Source organism: Nicotiana sylvestris, chromosome 11 (assembly GCF_000393655.2).
Source record: "Nicotiana sylvestris chromosome 11, ASM39365v2, whole genome shotgun sequence".
NCBI lineage: Eukaryota > Viridiplantae > Streptophyta > Magnoliopsida > Solanales > Solanaceae > Nicotiana > Nicotiana sylvestris.
The window spans coordinates 112,088,847-112,113,113 of NC_091067.1; the positions used below are offsets into that span (position 1 = coordinate 112,088,847).

The window sequence follows — 24,267 nt, forward strand, 5'->3', positions numbered from 1 at the left end:
TTGATGGAGGTTCGAGTCTAAATATTTGTCCATTGGACACCCTGAAAAGGTTGAACAAAGGTTTCCATGAAATAGGGAAAAACAACATGAATGTGAAGGCTTTCGATGGGTTCCAAAGGGCCACGATCGGGGAAATCAACCTTTGCTTGCAGATGGGGCCAACTTGGTTCGACGTTGAATTCCAAGTGCTTGACATACCAGCCTCATATAATCTTCTGTTGGGCCGACCATGGATCCATGCTGCTGGAGCTGTGCCCTCCACACTACATCAAGCCGTAAAATTCGAATGGAACCGTCAGGAGGTAATCATTCATGGAGATGGGAGTAACCCCATGTACACTAGTCAAACCATCCCAGCCATTAAACATAGAAGAAGGCTAGGAGGGGAAACCTATCATCACATCGAATGGGTCAATGCCATCGAGAAGGATAAGTGGTGGAGTAACAAAATAGAAAACATACTAGCATGTTCTGGATATGAACCCGTCAAAGGGTTGGGAAAGAACCTCCAGGGTACCACCAAGCCGATATGGCTGAAAAGTCATGGTACCACCTTTGGGCTCGGATACCAGTATACATGGCAAGAGTATAGGGAGTGCTCGCCTCCATGGCGCAGACCATATTACCCTCTTGAGCAATCGGTACCATGTTTGGAACAAGCTTTCTACCAGGCCGACACAATATGGGGAACTACAGAAGAAGAAGCACTAGCTGGGCTGAAGGATTTGTTCTTGCAAGACGAGGACATGGATTGTTGTGCCAAAATTGAGGATGATGAGGAAGAAGACCTCACCATTCAGACTGTGGTAAAGGGAGCTGTTCTCAAAAATTGGACCACCACACCATCCCGAGCCCGCCGAGTCCCTAGGTAGCTTGGCAGGATTTACTTCTATAGCCATTTTAGGCATTTAGAATTCCCTGTAGTTTCATTTTAATCTTTACTTAATTCAAAATAAATGCTAAATTCATCGAGCCCTATTTTTTCTGAACAATTTCTCAAGTTTTAATCAAATGCATTTGCTCTTTATTATTCACTACTATCTTTACACTTTTTCCTTTTACAGTATTATTATTACTTTTCCTGATGAACCAGTAACTGTGACATATAATGAGGCAACGCAGCATGAGAATAATGACTCAGAGGAAGAAGATGAGAAACCCGAGGAAATTGTCAGAGAAGTCGAGAATTTTGAGAACAAGACTAAGTCCAATTTGGATGAAATAGAAGCAGTAAACTTGGGAGACGCCGAGACCATCAAAGAGAGCCATATCAGCATTCACTTGTCACCAACAGAGAAAGAGGAATACATCCATTTTCTAAAAGAATATAAGGACATCTTCACATGGTCATATGATGACATGACCGGTTTGAGCACTTTCATAGTGGCTCACAAGTTGCCTACTAATCCCATGTGTCCGCCGGTCAAGTAGAAACTCAGAAAATTCAAACCAGACATGAGTCTAAAAATCAAGGAGGAAGTTACAAAGCAGATCAAAGCCAAAGTTCTCAGGGTAGTCGAATATCCAACCTGGTTAGCTAACATCGTGCTAGTTCTGAAGAAGGACGGGAAGGTCAAGGTATGTGTTGATTATCGGGATTTAAATAGAGCAAGTACCAAGGACAATTTTCCGCTAACAAATATACACATCCTGATCGATAACTGTGCAAAGCATGAACTCCAATCCTTCGTAGATTTCTTTGCGGGTTATCACCAGATCTGGATAGATGAAGAAGATGTAGAGAAGACAACTTTTATTACACCGTGGGTATATATTGTTATAAAATGATGACATTCAGTTTGAAGAATGCTGGGGCCACTTACATGAGAGCCATGACAACCATTTTCCATGATATGATACACAAAGAAATAGAGGTGTATATGGACAATGTCATTATCAAATCCAAAAGGCCCGCAGATCACACAGCAGACTTGAGGAAGTTCTTCGATAGGCTTAGGAGGTACAATTTGAAGTTGAACACCGCAAAATGTGCGTTCGGGGTTCCCGTAGGAAAGTTATTGGGATTCATTGTCAATCGCCGATGGATCTAGCTTAAAGTCAAAGCTATTCAGGAGTTATCACCACCTAAAAGTAAAAAGGATGCGATGAGCTTCCAAGGATGTCTCAACTACATTAGTAGATTCATAGCATAGTCTACAGTAATATATGAACCCATCTTCAAGATGCTGAGGAAAGATGCCGAGACAAGTTGGACCGAGGATTCTCAGAAAGCTTTTGACAAGATAAAGGAATACCTGTCCACACTGCCAGTTCTGGTCCTACCAGAACCAGGACGACCTTTACTACTTTATCTATCCGTGTTAGATGGAGCTTTCAGATGTGTTTTGGGACAACATGAAGAGACATGAAGAAAGGAGTAGGCCATATATTAGTTGAGCAAGAAGTTCACACCCTATGAAGCACGGTATTCTCTACTTCAACGCACTTGCTGTGCTTTGACCTGGACAACCCAGAAATTGAGGCATTACTTCTATGTCTACACTACATACCTCATATCTAGGATGGATCCTCTGAAGTACATATTTCAGAAACCTATGCCTACTGGGAAGTTAGCTAAATGGCAGATACTACTAAGTGAGTTCGATATCATCTGTGTAACTCAAAAGGCAGTCAAAGGACAAGCATTAGCAGATCACTTCACTGAAAATCCGGTGGGAGAAGAATACGAACCCTTGAAAATGTATTTTCGTGAGGAGGAAGTATCATTTGTAGGAGAAGACAATACCGAGGCATACAATGGTTGGAGGATGTTCTTTGTTGGAGCTGCAAATTTCAGAGGAATGGGCATTGGAGCCGTTTTAGTACTAGAAACGGGTCAACATTATCCCATATCTGCTAAATTTAGATTTCCTTGCACCAATAACATGGTAGAGTACGAAGCCTGTATACTAGGGCTCAACATGGCAATCAACATGAACATTCAGGAGTTGTTGGTGATCGGTAATTTAGATTTGCTTGTGCACTAGGTTCAAGAAGAGTGACCACCAAGAATTCCAAGATATTGCCATATCTGCACCACGTGGAGGAATTGAGGAAGAGATTTACAAAGATAGAATTCTGACATATGCCCAAAATTCAGAATGAGTTTGCCGACGCATTAGCCACTTTGTCATCAATGATACAACATTCATATAAGAACTATATTGATCCCATTCCGGTGAGGATCCATAATCAACCGTCATATCATGCTCATGTCGAGGATGAAGCAGATGGAAAGCCTTGGTTCCATGACATCAAGGAGTACTTATCAAAAGGAGAATACCCGAAGCATGCAAATCACACTCAGAAATGCACACTCTGGAGATTATCAAATCATTTCTTCTATAACGGAGGGAACTTGTACAAAAGAACTCCTTAGTTAGGTTTACTGAGATGTGTCAACGCAAAAGAGGCTTCTAAATTACTTGAAGAGGTACATGCTGGGACCTGTGGTCCACACATGAATGGTTTCATCTTGGCTAAAAAGATACTCAGGGCAGGTTACTATTGGATGACCATGGAGACAGATTGTATTCAGTCTGTCCGCAGATGCTTTCAATGCCAAGTGTATGCCGACATGATAAAAGTGCCACCAAATGAGTTCAATGCAACAAGCTCACCTTGGCCATTCGCCGCCTGGGGAATGGATGTTGTTGGTCCGATTGAGCCCACTGCTTCAAACGAACACAAGTTTATTCTAATAGCCATTGATTACTTCACAAAATGGGTAGAAGCTGCATCTTACAAAGCTGCAACCAAGAAAGTCATCGCAGATTTTGTCAAGGATTATATTATCTACCAATTCGAAGTTCTTGAGTTCATTATTACTGACAGTGCCACCAACCTCAATAGTGATATGATGAAAATTATATGTGAAACTTTCAAAATCAAGCACAAGAACTCCATCGTCTATAGACCTCATATGAATGGAGCCGTAGAAGCCGCTAATAGAAACATTAAGAAGATACTGAGGAAGATGGTAGAGAATCACAAGCAGTGGAATAAGAAGTTACCCTTTGCTCTATTAGGGTACTACACCACAGTTTGCACGTCCACTAGGGCAAACCCCTACATGCTGGTTTATGGTATCGAGGTTGTCATCCCAGCCGAGGTGGAAATTCCTTCTTTGAGAATCATACAGGAAGCTGAACTCAGCGATGCGAAGTGGATAAAGAGTCGCTATGAACAATTGGCCCTTATTGATGGAAAGAGGATGAACACAGTATGTCACGGCCAACTTTACTAGAACAGAATGTCTAGAGCTTTCAACAAAAGAGTCAAACCAAGACAGTTCGCACCAGGGCAGCTGGTATTGAAGAAAATCTTCTCGCATAAAGATAAAGCCAAAGGGAAATTTTCTCCCAACTAGAAAGGTCCGTACATGGTTCATAGGGTACTGACAGGAGGAGCACTCTTACTTGCAGAAATGGATGAGGAAATCTGGCCAAAACCAATCAATTCAGATGTAGTCAAGAGATAATTTGTCTAAATTCTTTCACATTTATTTTCTGATGTAATTGAACTACGCTTAACCTGATTCCCATTTAAGAGGGGATACATAGGTAGACTTATGGGTTCGGTCATATCATAATAATATTTTCATTTCCCCGAAATCAGAAACTGGGGAAGAATTTTGAGAAGGATTCTCAAAATTCCGAAGAAGATTCGGCAGGGTCCGCCATCCGCGAACAGTTAAAAATCATCTACCAAACTGAGGCAGAATATTGAGGAGGACCCTCAAAATTTCAACATAAGAGAGCTGCAATGCCTTTGAAATATGTCACAGTCGCTAGTTCATCAAAAATTACTTGATATATCAATAAACTTCCAAAACAATTCTATTTCTATAAATGATTATAGATTTTTTGAAAATTCTATTTCCATAACAGTCATGCGCTAACTAGGGGAACTCGAAGGGGGCTTCCAGAGCGGAGCAGAGCAAGGCCGGCAGACGAAGCAAGAACCAACCTCCCCTAAAAAAACTTACGATTTTTCTTTGAATACAGGCACATTTGACGTAACGGTAGCATTCGCGAAATATGTAAACACAAAGAAAATTCACCATCCATCCAGCCATCAGACACTGAATATATCTCTAGATAAGACATACACTACCCTTATCTACTATTTGCTCTTTGCATCGGACTAATTCCTGTCCCCCACATTTGCATGGGACTAATTCCTATCATCCATATTTGCATAAGTCCAATTCTGGAATCCGCATTTTCATGGGACTAATCCCTGTCCCCCACATTTGATTTAGGCTAATCTTTGCCTCCATTTTTGCATGAGTCTAATCCTGGGCTCCATATCTACATCAGTCTAATACTTGACTCCATATTTGAATAAGGCTAACCCTTGCCTCTATATTCGCATAGGTCTAATACTTGACTCCATACTTGCATGAGTCTAATCTCTGACTCCATATTCGCATGAGGCTAATCCTTGCCTCCATATTTGCATGAGTCTAGTCCTTGACTCCATATTTGCATGAGTATAGTCCTTGACTCCATATTTGCACAAGGCTAGTCCTTGCCTCCCCATTTGCATAAGGCTAATCCTTGCCTCCCCACTTGCACGGGACTAAGCAATGTCCCTCTTTGCACAAATATTGCTATATTTCTACTACTATCTATTTGCTTTCAATTGGGCTAAGCTCTGCCCTCCATTTCACAAGACTAAGCCTTGTCTTGTTACATCATATTATTGCATATCATGGGCTGAAACATCGCTAATCTATCCGAAGGCGTTATAGTCTAAAGGCATTATTCTCATAGCCGGAAGACACCATGCCATGGCCTGAGGATCTCTCGAACTTGCATATCATTATTCAAAGGCGTCATGGTTTGGAGGCACCATTTTCATGGCCCGAGAATACCATTTCATGGCATCCGAATCCCTCACTAAACAATTCATGGCCCAGGACGTTATGGTCCAAGGATGTCATCTTTAACCGTCCGAAGACAACCCTCATGGTCCGAAGGGAATCAACATCATGTTTAAATTTTCGCGAATATGTTTGTAGCATTTTTTATCTGCAGGTAACCAGTAAGCAACCGCTACCCTAGCAAGAGCAATCTCGCTCCAGTTCCCTCCAACCGTCCCGAGCCACAACCTCTCACCGTAGCCACTTCCGCATCTCGTGTCCGTTCTTGCAATAATTTCATCTGCCTACTCCGTGGGTGAATCTAGAACTACACATGGCTTGATTCCTGTAAAACTAGGGATATGTAGGCAATTTGAAAACCAGAGTTCAGCCTCTTTCGTTTAAAACATCCCATCCGGTCAAAATTGGCCATCATTTCTTTACCCAAAAATTCTTTCATCCTTTCCGGGTAAAGAGGGGCAGCTGTTGATACCCAATTTTTTCCCATATATTTTTATATGCATAAATACCTTTAAAATACCATATATATGCATATATAAGCATGCACAAGGTTTTTATAAGTTTTTCCATAATTTTAAGGATTTAAATTGATTTATTTCCTCCCCTTTTATTCATAAAATCCCAATAATTATTCCCCAAATTATTGTTATGATGATTTATTTATTTAATTTCTATACTTATATCAAAATATGGTTAATATACTTGCATTTGGTATTTTTTAAGCTAAATTGCATATAATTGCAATGTTAGCCCATCTAATGTATAATTACTTTTTATATTCGTAGAATTGGTCTATGTATTTTTAAAATTATAAATATATATTTTAAATTATTTTGGTATAGAAAATTATTTTTTCAGAAGTTGTTTATTACTTATTATAAATTAAATAGTGAAAAGTGGCTGTTTAAATTATAGTCGGGTTTGGCATTTCAATTGCAGCCCAAATTGGACCCAACCCCAACCCCAACCCAATTTCTTATTAAAATACCCGACCCAGATCCTATATAGACTTACCCAAACCCGTAACCCATCTACCTGATCAAATCCTGGTCGTTGATCTCCCAGATCAACGGTCCATACTCATTCTTTCATTTTTTAATCCTAATACCCCCTAACCCTAGTTATTCTTTACAGCCCGCCACCGATGAATCCTCTCGTTTCCTCTCTTCTATCAACCTAACCCTAAATTCTTTTCAACCGCTTCCCTTCTCTGATCTTCTCCGGCTACCACTCTTCAACCCCAAGCCTCTAATGGCTCCTTTATTGCCTTGCTCATCCTCTCTTAGGCTTCCAAGAGCCCTGGGCCATGCCGACTTGTATCTAGGTATGCTCTTTTGGCTGTTCATGGCTTATCCGGTGTGATTTTGGGCAAAGTCATACTACATTTGTTACAATCTTTGATGTTTTAAGTAGGTTCTTCCATCTCTATTTAGGTTTCTTTTGAAACCCTAAATTTCGTTTGTATCTCTTAGAGCTGGGACATTTTTTAACGATTCGAGTCTATTCCTTCTATGTTTTACACTGTTCTCGAACCTCTTTTGAAAAATCATCGACTTCAAGCTGTTTTTACTTCTTTAAAGTTAGGGTTTCTTGGAGCTTCTTCTACACTTGTTTAAGCCATTTTTTCTTATGTTTAAACCTCTATCCTTTGCATATCTCAACTGATTTTGTGTTTCTACTCCTTTTTTAACTCGTCTATGCGAAAACCCTAGTTCTTGGTCTTAACCCTGGGTTCTGAGTCTGTATTTGATGATTTGTTCATTTAATCTATATGCTTGCTTGTTTCTCATGAATCCCTGAGTTTTTTGTGGTTTTACCCTACTATGCTCATTAGGGTTTCTACTTTTTTGTTTCTTCCGCCTCTACTATGTTTATTTTGTTAAACTTCTCTAATCAGTACTATGTTCCATGCGAATCCCTGATTTTGTGTGATTTTTACCCTACTGTGCTATTAGGGTTTTTGATTTTTGCCTCTTATTGCCTATCGTGTGTTTATTCCGTTTGTTCATAGAAATTTATGGTAATTCTCCCCTAAATTAGTACTATTGTCCATCAGAATCCCGATTCCCTGTGATTGATATCCTTCTAATCTCTTGTAATATTCTCTACTGATTTTCAGCCTCTAAGTTATTTTTCTTGCCTTATTTTATGTTCGACTATGCTATCAACCGACTTTTATGTTATTTCCTTAATTGGGATATTATTTACTTAGCCTTAATTACATGTTCTATACTTGCACTATGTTGAAACTATTTCCTTGTGTGTTATATGCCAGTCTTATGCGATCTCTTTCCTTATTTGACTTTACTGTTTGAAATTAACTCCCTTAATTAAGGGAGTACTTCTACTAATTTTATACTAATTGATACCTATTTCTATAATTACTACTTGATTTTGATTCTTACCTTATTATTCTACCTAATTTCAAACAATATATATGCTCTCTCATTAACACATATAGACACGAACTCTTGGTTCAAAACTATCTCCCATACATAAAATTTTTTGCTCTCTCTCTCTTGTGCTACTTGCTACTGCTTTAAGCTAGCCGGCTGCAAGCCAAGGCTAACTATTTGTGTTCTCTTGTACTTTCATTCTGCTCACTATCCTCTTTACTGGTATGTCCTAGTTTCAATTTAAAGTTCCAACAACAATATGATTCTCTTATTGTATCAGTTCATCTTGTTTCTAGTTTGCTTCTATTTGCGGTTTTGGTTTGAAACTTGTAGATGAGGGTTACCTTATTAGCATGCCATCATGTCTTTTCCTCCCTTGAGATCAGTATATTTCCCCTTTTGTTTTTTCTGAGCATGTCTTCACCAATCTTTTCTTTCTTGTTATATGTTTACCACCATGAATTCCCCGAATCCCTATCCCCCTGCATGTGAGTCTGTTATTTATGTCTGATTTTGTGACTATATCTAGTTAGCTACTTCTGGGCAGGACTATACTTATTCCCAGGTCATTACTTAATTATATGTCCTATGTATTCCCAAACCTCATTTACCCCTGTTTGTGACTACCAAACCTGTCTTGATGCTGTGACTCCTGGCTGTGTATGAACTTATCCTAAGCTGTTTGGACTTTGTTAACTACTCCAATCTCTCTTTTTTCAAACAATCTCTGTTTCTTTACTAAATTACTTTCAAAAAAACTTTTGTTTTAATATAGTTTTTTACTAAAACCTTCCAACTTGTGTAAGGTACTTTCACTCTACTCTTAGTCAATAAGTTGTGCCCTCTCCAGTATGTGTACTGCCTTGGGATTCTCTTGAGAACACTCTGAACTCTGGCATACTGAGGCTGGCCCTTCCACACTGCACTTATTCAATTTTGGATACCAAGTCTAGGTATAAGCACTGCTCGGGATCCTTGAGATCCTTAGGGAACTTTGATGCACCTAGACTATGTCATTGACTATAGAATTGGGGCATATGAGTCATTGGAGGCTTTGGGGAATCTGGGCCTAATTGAAGGCTCCATATAGAATAGCTTCTTGATTTTTTATTTCCTTGTGCAATTCATTCATTGGTCTGTAATAACTTGTAAATAGATATTGGGGTATTTAGTGAAAAGGGTGGGTAGATACATGCTTTATGGGGTAATACAGGTAGAATTCATGCTCCTAGGATCTTACATTTAAATCTGTTTACTCTACTAAGTAGAAATCATGTCAATAAGGTTCTACATCTTATCACGTCTAGAAACCATGCCTATAGGATTCAAATAATTTTGTAATAAGAATCATGCTTTCAATGTCTTAACAAATCATATTAACTTATAGATGCCATGCCTATAGGACTTAATTCAAATTCTGGTGCAACGGGTGTTATATATGTTTCCGTGCCTGCAAATCGTTAAAATCAATATTACACTTAGATATCATGCCTATTGGAAATCATATTCGAAATTCTGCCTTTAAATCTAATTTAGTCTAAATAATTCAACTTGATCACACCTAGTTCATTTCTGAATTGGTTTAATTAAGTATTAAGTATTTCTTGAAACAAGTTCTTTCAAACTGCCTCAATCTCATTAGATATCATGCCTATATGTATTAAAGGAGTCCATTTCAACACCTGCTTTGTTTCTGTATTAATATAGACATCAGTACTCCCCATACAGGCAAGCCATTAGGGCGTTTTAAAAACTGCATCTTTGAAATTGTTTCTATTGCTTAATGTTTTCTGATTCCTAACAAGCTTTAAAAATCCATAGGCAATTGCTAGGGTTATAACTTTTAAGTCTAAAAGAGGTTATTTGTCTTCTGCATATTCACCTAGATATCCTGCTTTAGGACGTTGTCTAATAAAAGACCTTAACTGTGCTTGAGTCGTGCGACTTATATGTTTGTTTGAGGAGGAAACTTTGAGCCTCTAATTGCTCCCTTTATGTGTTGAAAGTACTAAATGTTTATGATTGTCGCCTTAGAAATTTTGCCTTTTAAAACATTAGGGGTATGTCTAGAACCAACTATAGGTAGAGGTCTTAACTCCCTCCAGGACCATTAAGAAGGGACAGGTAGCATCACACAATAGAAATCGTTGACCAAACACTCGCTTTGCATGACCAATAAGGGGATGAGAAGTGTTGATATGGGATATGATGACTACGCGCTAATGTCACGTATAACCCCTCATTCAGGAGTGTTTACTGGACATTGTGTGCGGTGATCCTATAGAATAGCCAACCTAGGACCTCTCATTTACCGAAGATTCCCTTTTTACTTAAACCTTTGTTTTACAATTTTTCTAAATCTTATTACTTGAGTTATCCAATGTGCTTCACTTGCAACCTATTTGATTCAACTATTTACTTGTAATGGACTAATTTGTGAATATAAGTTCAGCCGGGACCTACAGTTGTGGACCAAGAGGGGTGCTTAACAGCTTCCCCTCGAGGTTACTTCGAGCCCTTACCCTAATCTCTAGTAATGTAAACCAACCCAAGAGTTAATTTCTCTAGGAGCCCTAACGCACCATAATCCGTTACGTGGTGACTCTTCAAATACCCAATTCCCAAAGGAGATAAGTCATTACACCCCATGAATGTCGAAACCTGGACTTCCTCATCAAAAAAAGGGAAAAACAGGGTGCGACATCTAGCTGGAGTGCCGGCTGGCTGGCCTACACCTGACTAAACAATAGTTGGCTGACCTCTCTCTACCTAGCCTCCACCTCAAGGACGACCCCTACCCGTATGTCTACCACCTCTGGGCAGTCAGACGAGTAGTGCTGGAATCATAGGCTGATGGCCTAGCTGTATTGCCTTGCCCTGAAGTCTGGGACATGTTCTGTTCATGTGACCTGGATCTTCACACTTGTAACAACCTCTCAGTACCATAGAATGCTTCCTTGAAGTCTGACCGTGATGGCCCGAATACCCACTGAATGAACCCTGAATGGCTGGTGGGCAGTATGAACTCTTTGACATGGCACTGAAATAGGCACTGGAAGAACCCTGATGAGCTAGTGGGCGGTAAGAACTCTCTGGCATAGCACTAAAATAGGGTCGCATTGAGCACCCCGAGGAGGTGGTGATGCTGGATATGTAGTCCTGCTAGGCTGACCCCTCCCAAACTGACCTCTGCCCTTAGCCGGGGCACATCTAAACTCTTTAGAGAATTGGGTCCTCTTGTCCTACTGCATCTGCTCTCTACCACTATGGTGGTAGCTCTCAATCCTCCGAGCAACCTTCCGGGCCAGACTAGCCCAAATACTACGGTGCAACCTACAACAAATCTCTGCACTCTCTCTGTGTTGGTAAGAAGTATCATAAGTGCATGGCGAGACAACTCAGAGAATCTCGCCACATAATCGATCGCTAACATCTTACCTTGCTCGAGCTGACCTTGCAACTCTTCCCTCTAAGAGGGTGGAATATACCTGTCCAAGAGAAGCTGTGTAAACTGGTCCCAAGTTATGGGAGGAGAACCCACTGGTCTGCCAAGAAGATAAGACTTCCACTATCTATGGGCCCGACCCTCTAGCTGGAAAGTAGTGAAATACATCTCATGGGACTCCAATATCCTCATGTTGTGCAGTCTGTCCCTGCACCGATAAAATGATGTCCAGGGGATCCTCATGCTGCTCACCCCCGAAGATATGAGGGTATAGACTAGTCTATCTATCCAATAGCTTCTGCGGATCACCATCCGCGGTTCGTCTAGGCTCAGGTACAGCTGCGCCAATTGGCTGGGCTCCGCCCATGGGTAGTGCATCCAGGGTCTGATATAAGGCAGTCGCATGCCCTGGAGCCTGAGCAGTAGGGGTCTGTGCTCCCCTTCCCCCCCTGAGATATGGCTGGGTCCGCTTGAAATAGACCAGTGTGAGTCGTAGTGTCCATTAACCGCATCATACGACCTATGACCTCCTGAAAACACGGTTCTGACATGAAATCTACCGGGGCTAGCTCTACCCCGGGCAACTCCCCTTTCTCCGCAAAGATGGGACCCTCCCATGGATCCCCTGCTGGTGCTACTGAGGCAACTCTAGGACACCCTATTCCCCTACCTCAGGCAGGTGCCCTCCCCCGGACTCTGCCTCGGCCTCTAGCAACAGGGGGAACAGTTCCTCCCGAGTCTGGAATGTCAGCCGTATGCGTCCTCACCATATGTGAGAGAATGAGAGAAAGGAACTTAGTATACCACCAACTGCATGATAGGAGATGAATAAAGAGTAATTTCCTAACACCCTATAGCCTCTCGAAGATAAGTACGGACGTCTCTGCACCGATCCGCAAGACACTACTAGGTCGGCCCATAACTTGTGAAACCTACGTGATACCTAGTGCTTGTCGTGACCCTTTTTCTCGCAAAATCAGGTTTCGACATTGAAAACTCTTTTAAGGAAGTGTTTTAAAGAAAGAGTCGTCACCTAACGGATTAAAGTGCATTAGGACACGTATTTACAGATAACTCTGTTTAACCAGTTTGCGTCACCAAAGATCGGGTAGGGGCTAGAAATTACCTCGAAGAGAAGGTGTTTGGCACTCTTCGAGGTTCACAACTATGGGTCCCAACCAAACTCAATTATATAAATTAGTCAATGTAATCAAAGATAAGAAAAAAATGGAATCTAGGAAGTTCATTAAATGCAAATAATTGATGAAAGACAAGGTGGGGGGGGGGGGTCCTAAATTTTTTAGCCTAAAGGATCACCCCGTGCAACATAAATAATACTTCGTAACTCACCCAAGATGGGGTGTTACTCATATTATCCAGCAGGCGCAGACTATCATCTCCTACTACCCGATTACTATCTTTAAGTTGTTACCTAAAGCGCACTACTTGACTCTAAACCGTACCCTATGCGTGCACTACCAGTACCATGCCTATGGTCTAGGAGGCTTTAGACCTCAATTTAGATAGTTCTAGTCCTTAACCTAGGTTGATCAAAAGGGAAAAATACTAAGCGACAGACAAAACAGTTAGGACTTTTATTTATAAGCAAATAAGGGCTCAAGTTGGCCTCCGTAATTAGGAAGCAAATGCACGCAAGTTAGATTAACAAAGATAGTTGCTGATTTTAAATAGTTAAGATTATAGAAACCTATAGGCAGGATCTCTATATTAATCTGGATTTGTATGGGCTAATTGTTTTATATATAGAAGCCAATTTCTTAATACGATTTTTGAAAGACTACAGAGCTGACTATTAATTATATATTGTAAGCGGTTAATCCTATAGGCATGATATCTAGGTGATTTATGCAATAGTAGACAGTGGCATGTCACAGAAACAAATCCAGAATCATTTGTTGAATCCTATAGGCATGTTGTCTGGTGAGAATAACAGCGTAATGTTTGGAAACTCATCAACAAACGGGCAGAAATGATAAATTGATTACTTCAAACCTATACGCATGCTTTCTACAATTTGTTCCAATTTTTTTTGTTCCTATAGACATTATTTCTATAATTTTTAAACAGAGCAGCATGTGGCTGAGGTTTTGCACACACATTGAATATACCATTTCCTATAGGCATTGTTTTTAACACAACTAAACCAAGTATTGAACCTATAGGAAGGATTGCTAACATATAATGGTGGAACATAAGAGGATACCTATAGGCATGATTTCTAACACACGATAACTGAATATGTAATAGCACATTGTTTTGTTGCAAGTATAAATACGAACCTTTTCCCATTCTTATTAATACCCCAGAATTGTTATTAAAAATAATTATTATAGCCTAGAATTTAATGAATGAATTACAAAAATAAGTGAATCTATAGGGAGCCTACATCAGACCCAAATCCACTTGTACAGGCCAGGCCTTCAACTCACAACAACTCCAAAAGCCCATGTTCATAGATACCAATAACCAGTAGTAAATGATTCACCTATATTACAAGGATAAGCATACAGAACCCAAATCTCTTGTGTGTCAGAGTTCTCAAGGGCTTCAAGGCCCATGGCAGTGCTCACACTAGAAAAAACTTATCCGAAATAGTTCAAGATAGACTAGAGACCAAATCTAGTGTGTCAAAGTTCACAAGGGTCTCACATGGACCCCGAGCAGTGCTTACACTAGGGAGGTCAAGGACAGAACCTAAATAGCCTTGGCTTTCAGCCGGCTAAGATGAGGATTCAAAATAACATAGGTAACAAATGAAAGAGAGTGGACAATGGTTAAGGGACAGAATTTGAAAAGATGTAATTAGTTTTAGGAAGCAGACATAGCAAATTTTAAAATATAGAACAATTGATCAAAAGATCAAAAAGACTTAGAAACAAGTTTATCATTTAGCAAAACAATACAAAGGTATAATTATGTAGAAAGAGTTAGGGAGAAACAAGTTTGCAGGATTTACAAAGATTGTAATATGAAGATGCATAATACCAAACAAGTTAAAGCCTAAAAGGTCCAATTCATGCTTAGTATATATCCCAGTATCAAAAGAAAGCCATGTTAACTCACATCAGGAAACAAAACAACATTTAGACATGGTAGGGAAACACAAATTTGATAACTACCGTAGAGTCAAGTAATCACTGAAGGAATATGGAATCAAGTGTGCCAAAGACATGCTGAGAGACATATTAGTAGGGAAGCAAGTCACAAATTGTTACAAATGTGAAGTAGTTATTGCAAGAACTCAAAGTAGATTTGGAAACAGACTCAGGTTGACCAGTAATGTAGACATTCAGGTATTGACTATTAGACTAATATTAACTTAAAATATTCAATGCAAGTGAAAAACTAATAAATTTCATACAGGAACTATCCAGAATGCATTATCTAAACAAACTTAAGAGGGTTCACAATATTCAAGTTAGGCGTAAACAATCTCAAAACTAGCAACATTAGGTGAAACTAAAATACTAAAAAAACTTACAATGAGTGCAAAGTTAATAGAATCACGCATAAAAATAAATCAGAAACACATTAGGCCATGAACTTAAGAGATGAGAATATATGCAAATCTTAGATACATAGGAACGAAACTACAAAGGTTCATTAACTCACCAATTAAATGAACAACAAAGAAAAATTTCCACAATAGCAAGAACCTAGAGTTTCTAGCCTTGGCTTTTAGCCGGCCAAGAACTAGAATATAGAACAAGAATATGAGGGAACAAAGAATAGTAACTTCAGTTTTTAGTAAACATTAACGATTCGAGTCATCTTAAAGGGGAGTGGGGATAGGTTTATATAGTGATAGAAATCAACATATAAATATGGAAACAAATCAATAACATGCAAGAAAATATTTGCAGAATCAGTAATATGCAATTTAGGGCATACATTAAAGGATTATTAACTGAAAATTACTCAGGACATAATAAAATCATTCACAATATTAGGGAAAGTATTAAAGGAAAGACATCTAATACCCAAACAAAGAAATTATTCAGAATACCTAAACAAATATTAAAGGAAACTCAAAAAATACCAGACAAACTTATTCAGAATATTTAAGCAAAATATTAACTTAAAAATCAGGGAAAATATAAAGAAAGAAGGTAATCGAACACAAAAATGAAAGATTCACTTGAATCAGTAAGAAACGGGAAAGCAAATTCAAACCCTAGTTTTTAAGGGAAGTATAAAAAGAAAAAAACAAAATAAAATAAGGCAAAAATCACGAGATGAGATGAATAGGAGCAGAATAGTGTTAGAAATCAGAAAATCGGACCTATTTAGGCCCGATTGAAAGAGTTTGAAAATCCTAATTTGGGGTAAGTAACAATCAAAGAAGATATGAACATGCTCATTATTCACAAAGACTCAAAGATGAATATAGATGGAATACCTATAGAAATCAGAGAGTTAAACCGATTTGGTTCGATTTTGGCAAGATTTGCTTGCCATGTTAGGCAAGAAACAAAATAGTATCATGGACGAGAAGCCAGTGGTGAGGAGAGGCGAATAAGGTAAGAGAATCCATGGTGGATTCCGATTTGGGGTCAAATTTGGGGGGATTTGATTCAACGGTGGCTAGGGTTTCGCTAAAGAATAAGAGGGATGAGAGCATATGAGGGCGGCAAAGTGAGTGAAATGGCTAGAGTTTGGGCTATTTGACTAATTAAAAAAAAGAGAAGGGATGTGGGTCGTTAATCTTGAAAGATCAACGGCTGGGATTTAAAAGTGACCGGGGCGGGTTAAAATAGACAAGTACCGATCGGTTTGTGGGGATTGGGTTATTTGATTTGGGCTGGGGGTTATTGGGCTGGTGAATGGGGTATTGGGCTTGGTATTGGGTTCGAAATTGATTAGAAATTTAGGCTAGTTTTTAAATACCCGAATTTAATCAAATAAATAATTTATAAAATTAATAAATAAATAATAAAATATAATTTATGCACTAAAATAATTTAAAATAATTACTTATAATTTTAAAAATATAAAAAATCATTTGCATAAATAAAATAATTATACATTAATATGGGCAACCGACCGAGGAAGACGCTACCGATCCCTGAATCGAGGGACTACGCACTTTCAATCCCTTACAGCTGCCTTCCAAACCCTTCATTATTGCAAAATTAGGTAAATAGCTTTAAAAAGCAAACATAATTATATAGAATAAAGGAAAAATATTATAAAACATATATGAGGATGCAAAATAGTAATTTGGATGATTAAGTCATCATAAAATAATTTTAAGGAATAATTAATAATTATTCAAGTAATTTAAATGCAGAAAAATCAATTTAAAGCTTTAAAAATTATGAATAAATTGTAGAAAATGCATGTATAGGTTTATAAACCCAATGATGATGAAAACATACTATTTTGAAAGTATAGATATAATTGGAAAATATGAAGGAAAAATTGGGTATCAACAACTGCCCCTCTTTACCTAGGAAGGATGAAAGAGTTGTCGGATAAAGAAATGATGACCGATTTTAACCGAATGGGGTGATTTGAAAAATATAGGCTGCACTCTGGTCTTTGAGCTGCCTACATATCCTTGGTTTTGTAGGAATCAGGCCATGTATAGTTCTGGGCCCAACGGTGAACGAAGCCGATGGCGTTGTTATAGGAATGGTTGTGCGTTTTAGAAAGGGTTCTTTTGTGTATGATATTATCGGATGAATTTATGCAAAGTCATGAATGTGAACTCGAGATGTTATGGATTTATCATAGGGCAGATATTTGAACAGTCATAGAGTAAAAGCAAGTAATTGATGGGAGTCGGTTACGTTTGAAATAATGGCAGGGTGTGAATGATGAGAGCGGAAACTGGAGCGAAGGTTGCTCCCGTTTGAAGGACGGTTACCTCCTAGATTACCTACAAAACATAAAATACGACGCATGCAAAACATATGTGTGTTATCGCGAGAATCTAAATATGATGCAAATTCCCTTTGGACCATGGAGATTGCCTTCAGACGGTGAGGATGATGTCCTTAGACCATGACGTCCTGGGCCATGAATCGTGAGATAAGTGATTCCTAGGCCATGAAATGATGTTCTCAGGCCATGATAATGGTGCCTCTGTACCATGACGCCTTTGAATAATGATGTGCAATATTGAGAGATCCTCAGGCCATGCATGGTGTCTTTCGGATCTGAGGATGATGCCTTTGGACTATGACACCTTTGGAAAATTTGGATATGCTTCAGCCCATGCGATGCAAAGACATGACACTTGGTCATATAAGAAGTGAAACAAGACAGAGCTTAGTCTTGCATAAGATTGGGGTAGAGCTTAGCCCTGAGAAGGCAGAATAATGCTAGATTTCAAGTAGCATATCATTCAGTATTATACAAGGAAAGGCAGAGCTTTGCCTTATGCAATTGAGGAGGCAATGCTTATCCTCATGCAAGAAGAGGTGACAATTCTTAGTCTTAATGCAAGGAAAGACAGTTCTTAGCCTTATGCAAAAAGGGAGGCAGGTCTTCGCCTCATGCAAAAAGAGGAGACAACGCTTAGTCTAGATGCAAGGAAAGACAATGCTTAGCCTTATGCAATTAGGGAGGCAGGGCTTGGCCTCATGCAAAAAAGAGGAGACAATGCTTAGTCTCGATGCAAGGAAAGACAATGCTTAGCCTTATGCAATTAAGAAGCCAGGGCTTAGCCTCATGCAAAATGGGAGACAATTCTTAGTCTCATGCAAAGATAGACAGTGCTTAGACTTATGAAATTAGGGAGGCATGTCTTAGCCTCATGAAAGAAGAGGAGACAATGCTTAGTCTCGATGTAAGGAAATGCAGTGCTTAGCCTTATGCAATTAGGGAAGCATGGCTTAGCCTCATGCAAAAAAGAGGATACAATGCTTAGTCTCGATGCAAGGAAAGACAATGCTTAGCCTTATGCAATTAGGGAGGCAGGGCTTAGCCTCATGCAAAAACGAGGAGACAATGCTTAGTCTTGATGCAAGGAAAGACAGTGCTTAGCCTTATGCAATTAAGGAGGCAAGGCTTAGCCTCAAGCAAAATGGGAGACAATGCTTAGTCTAATGCAAAGAAAGGCAATGAGTGACAAATTAGTATTTTCTTATATGGAGACATGTTTGTGTTTGGCAGCCTTGTCATTATGAAGATAGTGGTTTTGATGTATGTATACTTGCAAATATTCCTGTAGTATTAGTTGTGCCTGCATCCAAAGAAAGATCTTGAGTTTTCCGGGGCAGACTAGTTTGTGTCTTCGTCTGCTTGCTTTGCTTTTCCTCGCTCCGGAGGTCCTGTTTGAGTTGTCCTGGGTAACATCTAACTGCCGTAGGGATAAATTTCCAAAAAATATGCATGCCTTTGATAAAATAGAGTTATTTGAAAACATAGTGGTATGTAATATCAAGTAAATTAGATGAACTAATGATTGCGACACTTTTAGAGACATTACGACTTCTTTTCATTAGAATTTTGAGGGTTCTCCTCAAATTTTTGCCCCAGTTTAGTAAGAGATTCTTTGGTCATTCTGCATGTGATGAACTTTGTTGGACTTACTCCGGAATTTTGAGAATCCTTCTCAAAATTCTTCCCTAGTTACTTAATCGATTCTCTGACTGCCTTGTGTAAGATGACTTCGGCTGGACTTGCTCCGGAATTTTAAGGGTCCTCCTCAAAATTCTACCCCAGTTTCTAGTTCCTGGGAAAATGAAATTTTTATTAAGATATGTCAAAACCCAAAGGGCTACCTACGTATCCCCTCTTAAATGGGAATCAGGTCAAGCGTAGTTAAGTTGCATCAACTGAAATGTAAATAAATTAAATATAGTATATCTTGACTGCATCCGAATTAACGGGCTTTGGCCAAACTTCTCCGTCCATTTCTGCAAGTATGAGTGCTCCTCCTGTTAGTACCTTGTGAACCATGTAGGGCCCTTGCCAATTGGGTGAAAACTTTCATTTGGCTTCGTTTTGATATGGGAAGATTTGTTTCAACACCAGCTGCCCTAGTGTGAAATGTCTAGGTTTGACTCTTTTGTTGAAAGCTCTGGACATTCTGTTCTAATAAAGTTGACCATGACATGTGACATTCATTCTTTTTCCATCGATAAGAGCCAATTGTTCATAGAGACTCCTTATCCATTCTACATCACTAAGTTCTGCTTCCTGTATAATTCTTAAAGAAGGAATCTTCGACCTTGGAGGGAATGAAAGCTTCAGTACTGTGAACCAGCATGTAGGGGGTTGCTCCGGTTGATGTGTGAACTGTGGTACAATATCCCAATAAGGAAAATGTTAATTTCTTGTGCCATTGCTTGTGGTTGTCTACCATTTTCCTTAGAATTTTCTTGATGTTTTTATTGGTAGCTTCCACGGCTCCATTTATTTGAGGTCAATATGATGTGAAATTCTTATTCTTGATCTTGAAGATTTCACACATAGTTTTCATTAAATCATTGTTGAGGATGGCGACATTGTTGGTAATGATGGATTCTGGTACCCCAAAACGGCAAACAATACAATCCTTGACAAAATTTGCGATGACTTTCTTGGTTACAGCCTTGTAAGATGCAGCCTCAACCCATTTTGTGAAGTAGTTTATGGCCACTAAAATGAACCTGTGTTCGTTTGAAGTGGCGGGCTCGATCGGACCGATGACATCCATTCCCCAAGCCGTGAAAGGCCAAGGTGCACTTGTTGTATTGAATTAATTTGGTGGTACATGTATCATATCTACATGTACCTGACACTGGTGACACTTCTGAACATACCTGATGCAGCCTGTTTCCGTAGTCATCCAAAAGCATCGTGCTCTTAATATCTTCTTGGCTAGAACAAAACCATTCATGTGCAGCCCGCAAGTTCCAGCGTGTATCTCCTCAAGTAGTTTGGAAGCTTCTTTGGCATCAACACATCGTAATAACCCTAGGTCTGGAGTCCTTCTATACAGAATTCCTCCATTTTGGAAGAAATGATTGGACAATCTCCGGAGCGTGCATTTTTTAGTATGATTTGCATGCTCAGGGTATTCTCCTTTTGCCAAGTATTCCTTGATATCATGAAACCAGGGATTTCCATTTGTTTTTTCTTCAACATAAGCACAATAAGCTGGCTGACTATGGATCCTTACTGGAACGGGGTCAATGAAATTCTTATCTGAATGTTGTATCATGGAGGACAAAGTGTCCAATACATCTACAAACTCATTTTGGATTCTCGGAATATGTTTGAACTCTATCTTTGTAAACCTCTTCATCAACTCTTGCACACGATGTAGATATGGTAATATTTTGGTATTCTTGGTAGCCCACTCTCCTAGAACCTGATGTACCAGAAGATCTGAATTACCAATTACCAACAACTCTTGTATATTCATGTCGATGGATAGATTGAGCCCCATAATGCAAGCCTCATATTATGACATATTGTTGGTGCATGCAAACCTAAACTTTGCGGATACCGGATAATGTTGACCTGTCTCTAACACCAAAACTGCTCCAATACGTACTCCTTTGAAATTTGCAGCTTTGTCGAAGAACATTCTCCAACCGTCGTAGGTTTCGGTGATATCTTCCCCTACAAATAATACTTCTTCATTGGAAAAATACGTTTTCAATGGTTCGTATTCCCCTCCCACATTATTTTCCGCAAGATGATCTGCTAGTGTCTGTCCCTTGACCGCCTTCTGAGTCACATAGATGATATCAAACTCACTCAACAATATTTGCCATTTGGCTAGTTTCCTTGTAGGTATTAGCTTCTGAAAGATGTATTTCAAAGGATCTATCCTTGATATGAGATATGTGGTGTAGGCATAGAAGTAGTGCATTAATTTCTAAGCTATCCACATCAGGGCATAGAAGGTGCATTCCAGCAAAGAATATCGTGCCTTATAGGGTGTGAACTTCTTACTCAGATAGTATATGGCTTGTTCCTTTCTTCCTGTCTTGTCGTGTTGTCCTAAGACACAACCGAAAGCTCCATATAGTACAGACAAATAGAATAGTAGAGGTCTACCAGGTTCCGACGGGATCAAGACTGGTGGTGTGGATAGGTATTCCTTGATTCTGTCAAAAGCTTTCTGGCATTCGTCAGTCCATTTTGTTGCAACATATTTCTTCAGCATTTTCAAAATTGGCTCACAGATCACGGTCGATTGTGCTATGAATCGGCTGATGTAACTGAGATGCCCCAAGAAACTCATCACATCTCTCTTGCTCTTCGGAGGTGGCAAATCTTGTATTGGTTTGACCTTTGAATGGTCCAATTCAATCCCCCAACGACTGACGATGAAACCTAGCAATTTCCAGCAGGTCCAAAGGCACACTTTGCAGGATTCAGTTTCAGATTGTACCTTCGAAGCCGATTAAAGAATTTCCTTAAATCTGTTATATGATCCGCGATTATTCTGGTTTTGATGATGATGTCATCCACGTATACCTCTATTTCTCTATGAATCATGTCATGAAAAATGGTTTCCATGGCTCTTATGTAAGTGGCTCCAGCATTCTTCAGACCAAACGATGTCATTTTATAACAATACATCCCTCATGGAGTGATAAAGGCTATTTTCTCGACATTTTCCTCGGCCATCCAGATCTGATGGTATCCCGTGAAGCAATCCACAAAGGATTGGAGTTCATGCTTGCACAGTTGTCAATTAGTATGTGTATATTAGGTAATATGAAATCATCTTTGGGACTTGATTTGTTTAGGTCCCGATAGTCGACACACACCCTGACTTTCCCATCCTTCTTCAGAACTGGCACGATGTTGGCCAACCAAGTAGGATATTCGACCACTCTGAGAACCTTAGCTTTGATCTTCTTGGTGACTTCCTCTTTGATTTTCAGACTCATATCAGGCTTGAACTTTTTGAGTTTCTATTTTACAGGCGGATACATCGGATCGGTAGGTAATTTATGAGCCACTATAGATGTGCTCAAACCAGTCATATCATCATAAGACCATGCGAAAATGTCTTCATACTCCTTCAGGAAGTGGGTATATTCTTCTTTTTCTGATGGTGACAAGTGGATGCTTATGCAGGTTTCTTTGGCTGTTTTAGAATCTCCCAAGTAGACTATTTCAATTTCGTCCATGTTAGACTTAGGCTTATTCTAAAAATTCTCAACTTCTCTGCGTATTTCCCCAGGTATCACATCCTCTTCATCTGTCTCTTCCGAGTAACTATCCTTATGTTGCATTGTCTCATTACATGTCATAGTCGTTGGTTCATCAAGATAAGTAATAATAATGTTGTAGAGGAAAAATGTAAAAGATAATAATAAATACTAAAATAGCAGTGCATTAATTAAATCTTGAAAACATCAAAACAGGTACGACTCGATGACTCGAGCAATTATTTCAAAACAAAATGCATCTTAAAACAAAACACTGGAAATATCTTAAATGCTTAAAATTTCTTGAAAATATATCATGCTAATTGTCAGGCAACTTAGGAACTCGACGGGCCCAGGATGGTGTCTTGAGAATAGCTCCTTTCTCCATGGCCTGAATGGTGAGATCTTCTTCCACCACCTCCTCAACTATTGCATTGCAATCCATGTGTTTGTCATCCAGAAACAGATTCCTTTGGCCAGCTAAAGCCTCATCTTCTTCTGATCCCCATATCACATCAATCTGTTGGAATGCCTGATGCAGGTGCGGTATTGGTTGTTCAAGATTGTAATAAGGGCACGCCATGGCGGCGACCAATCATCATACTCCTGCCAGGTGTACTGATATCCAATTCCAAATGTGGTACCGTGACGTTTTGGTTGTATCGGCTTAGTGACACCCTGGAGATTCTTGCTGACATCTTTACCGGGTTCATACCCTGTCCATAATAGTATGCTCTCGATCTTATTACTCTACCACTTGTCTTTCTCTACTGAATTGACCCACTCAATAAGATGGTACGTTTCTCAACCCAACTTCCTTCTATTCTCGACAACTGGAACGGTTTGATTGGTGTAAATGGGATTACTTCCATCCTCATGAATGATCACCTCCTGATGGTTCCATTCGAACTTCATGACCTAGTGTAGCATAGAAGCTACCGCTCCAGAAGTATGTATCCAAGGTCGTCCCAACAACTAGCAGATATGTCCAACACTTGAAGCTCAATATAAAACCAAGTCGGGCTCATCTGCAAATAAAGGTTGATTTCTCCAATTGTGGCCTTTTGAGACCTATCAAATGCTTTCACATTCATACTCCCTTCTCGTATCTCATGGAAATCCTTACCCAACCTTTTCAAAGTAGTCAACGGACAAATGTTAGGCTTGAACCCCCATATATTAGGACTCTGGCTATGAATTTATCCTCAAACTATACTGTGATGTGCAATGCCCTATTGTGACTCAGTCCTTCAGGTGGTAGTTCACCTTCGTGAAAGGTGATCTTGTGGCTCTCCAATACCTACCCACCATGTTGGCCATTTCTCCGCTAGTGATGTTGTTGGGTAGACAAGCTTTGTTCAATGCATTCATTAATGCATTCCTATGCATCTCAGAATTTTGTAGTAGTGACAG

At 39.4% G+C, this 24,267-nt stretch overlaps 1 protein-coding gene across 1 annotated transcript; it reads right to left on the reverse strand.

The window, feature by feature from the left end:
- Positions 1-14,199: 14,199 nt before the first annotated feature.
- Positions 14,200-21,560, reverse strand: LOC138881498 (uncharacterized). Its single transcript, XM_070161729.1, has 3 exons — positions 21,192-21,560; positions 20,503-21,053; positions 14,200-14,320 (listed from the first exon to the last, which is right to left on the reverse strand). The coding sequence occupies exons 1-3, from the start codon at positions 21,558-21,560 to the stop codon at positions 14,200-14,202; spliced, it is 1,041 nt and encodes a 346-aa protein (XP_070017830.1).
- Between the last annotated feature and the right edge of the window lie 2,707 nt (positions 21,561-24,267).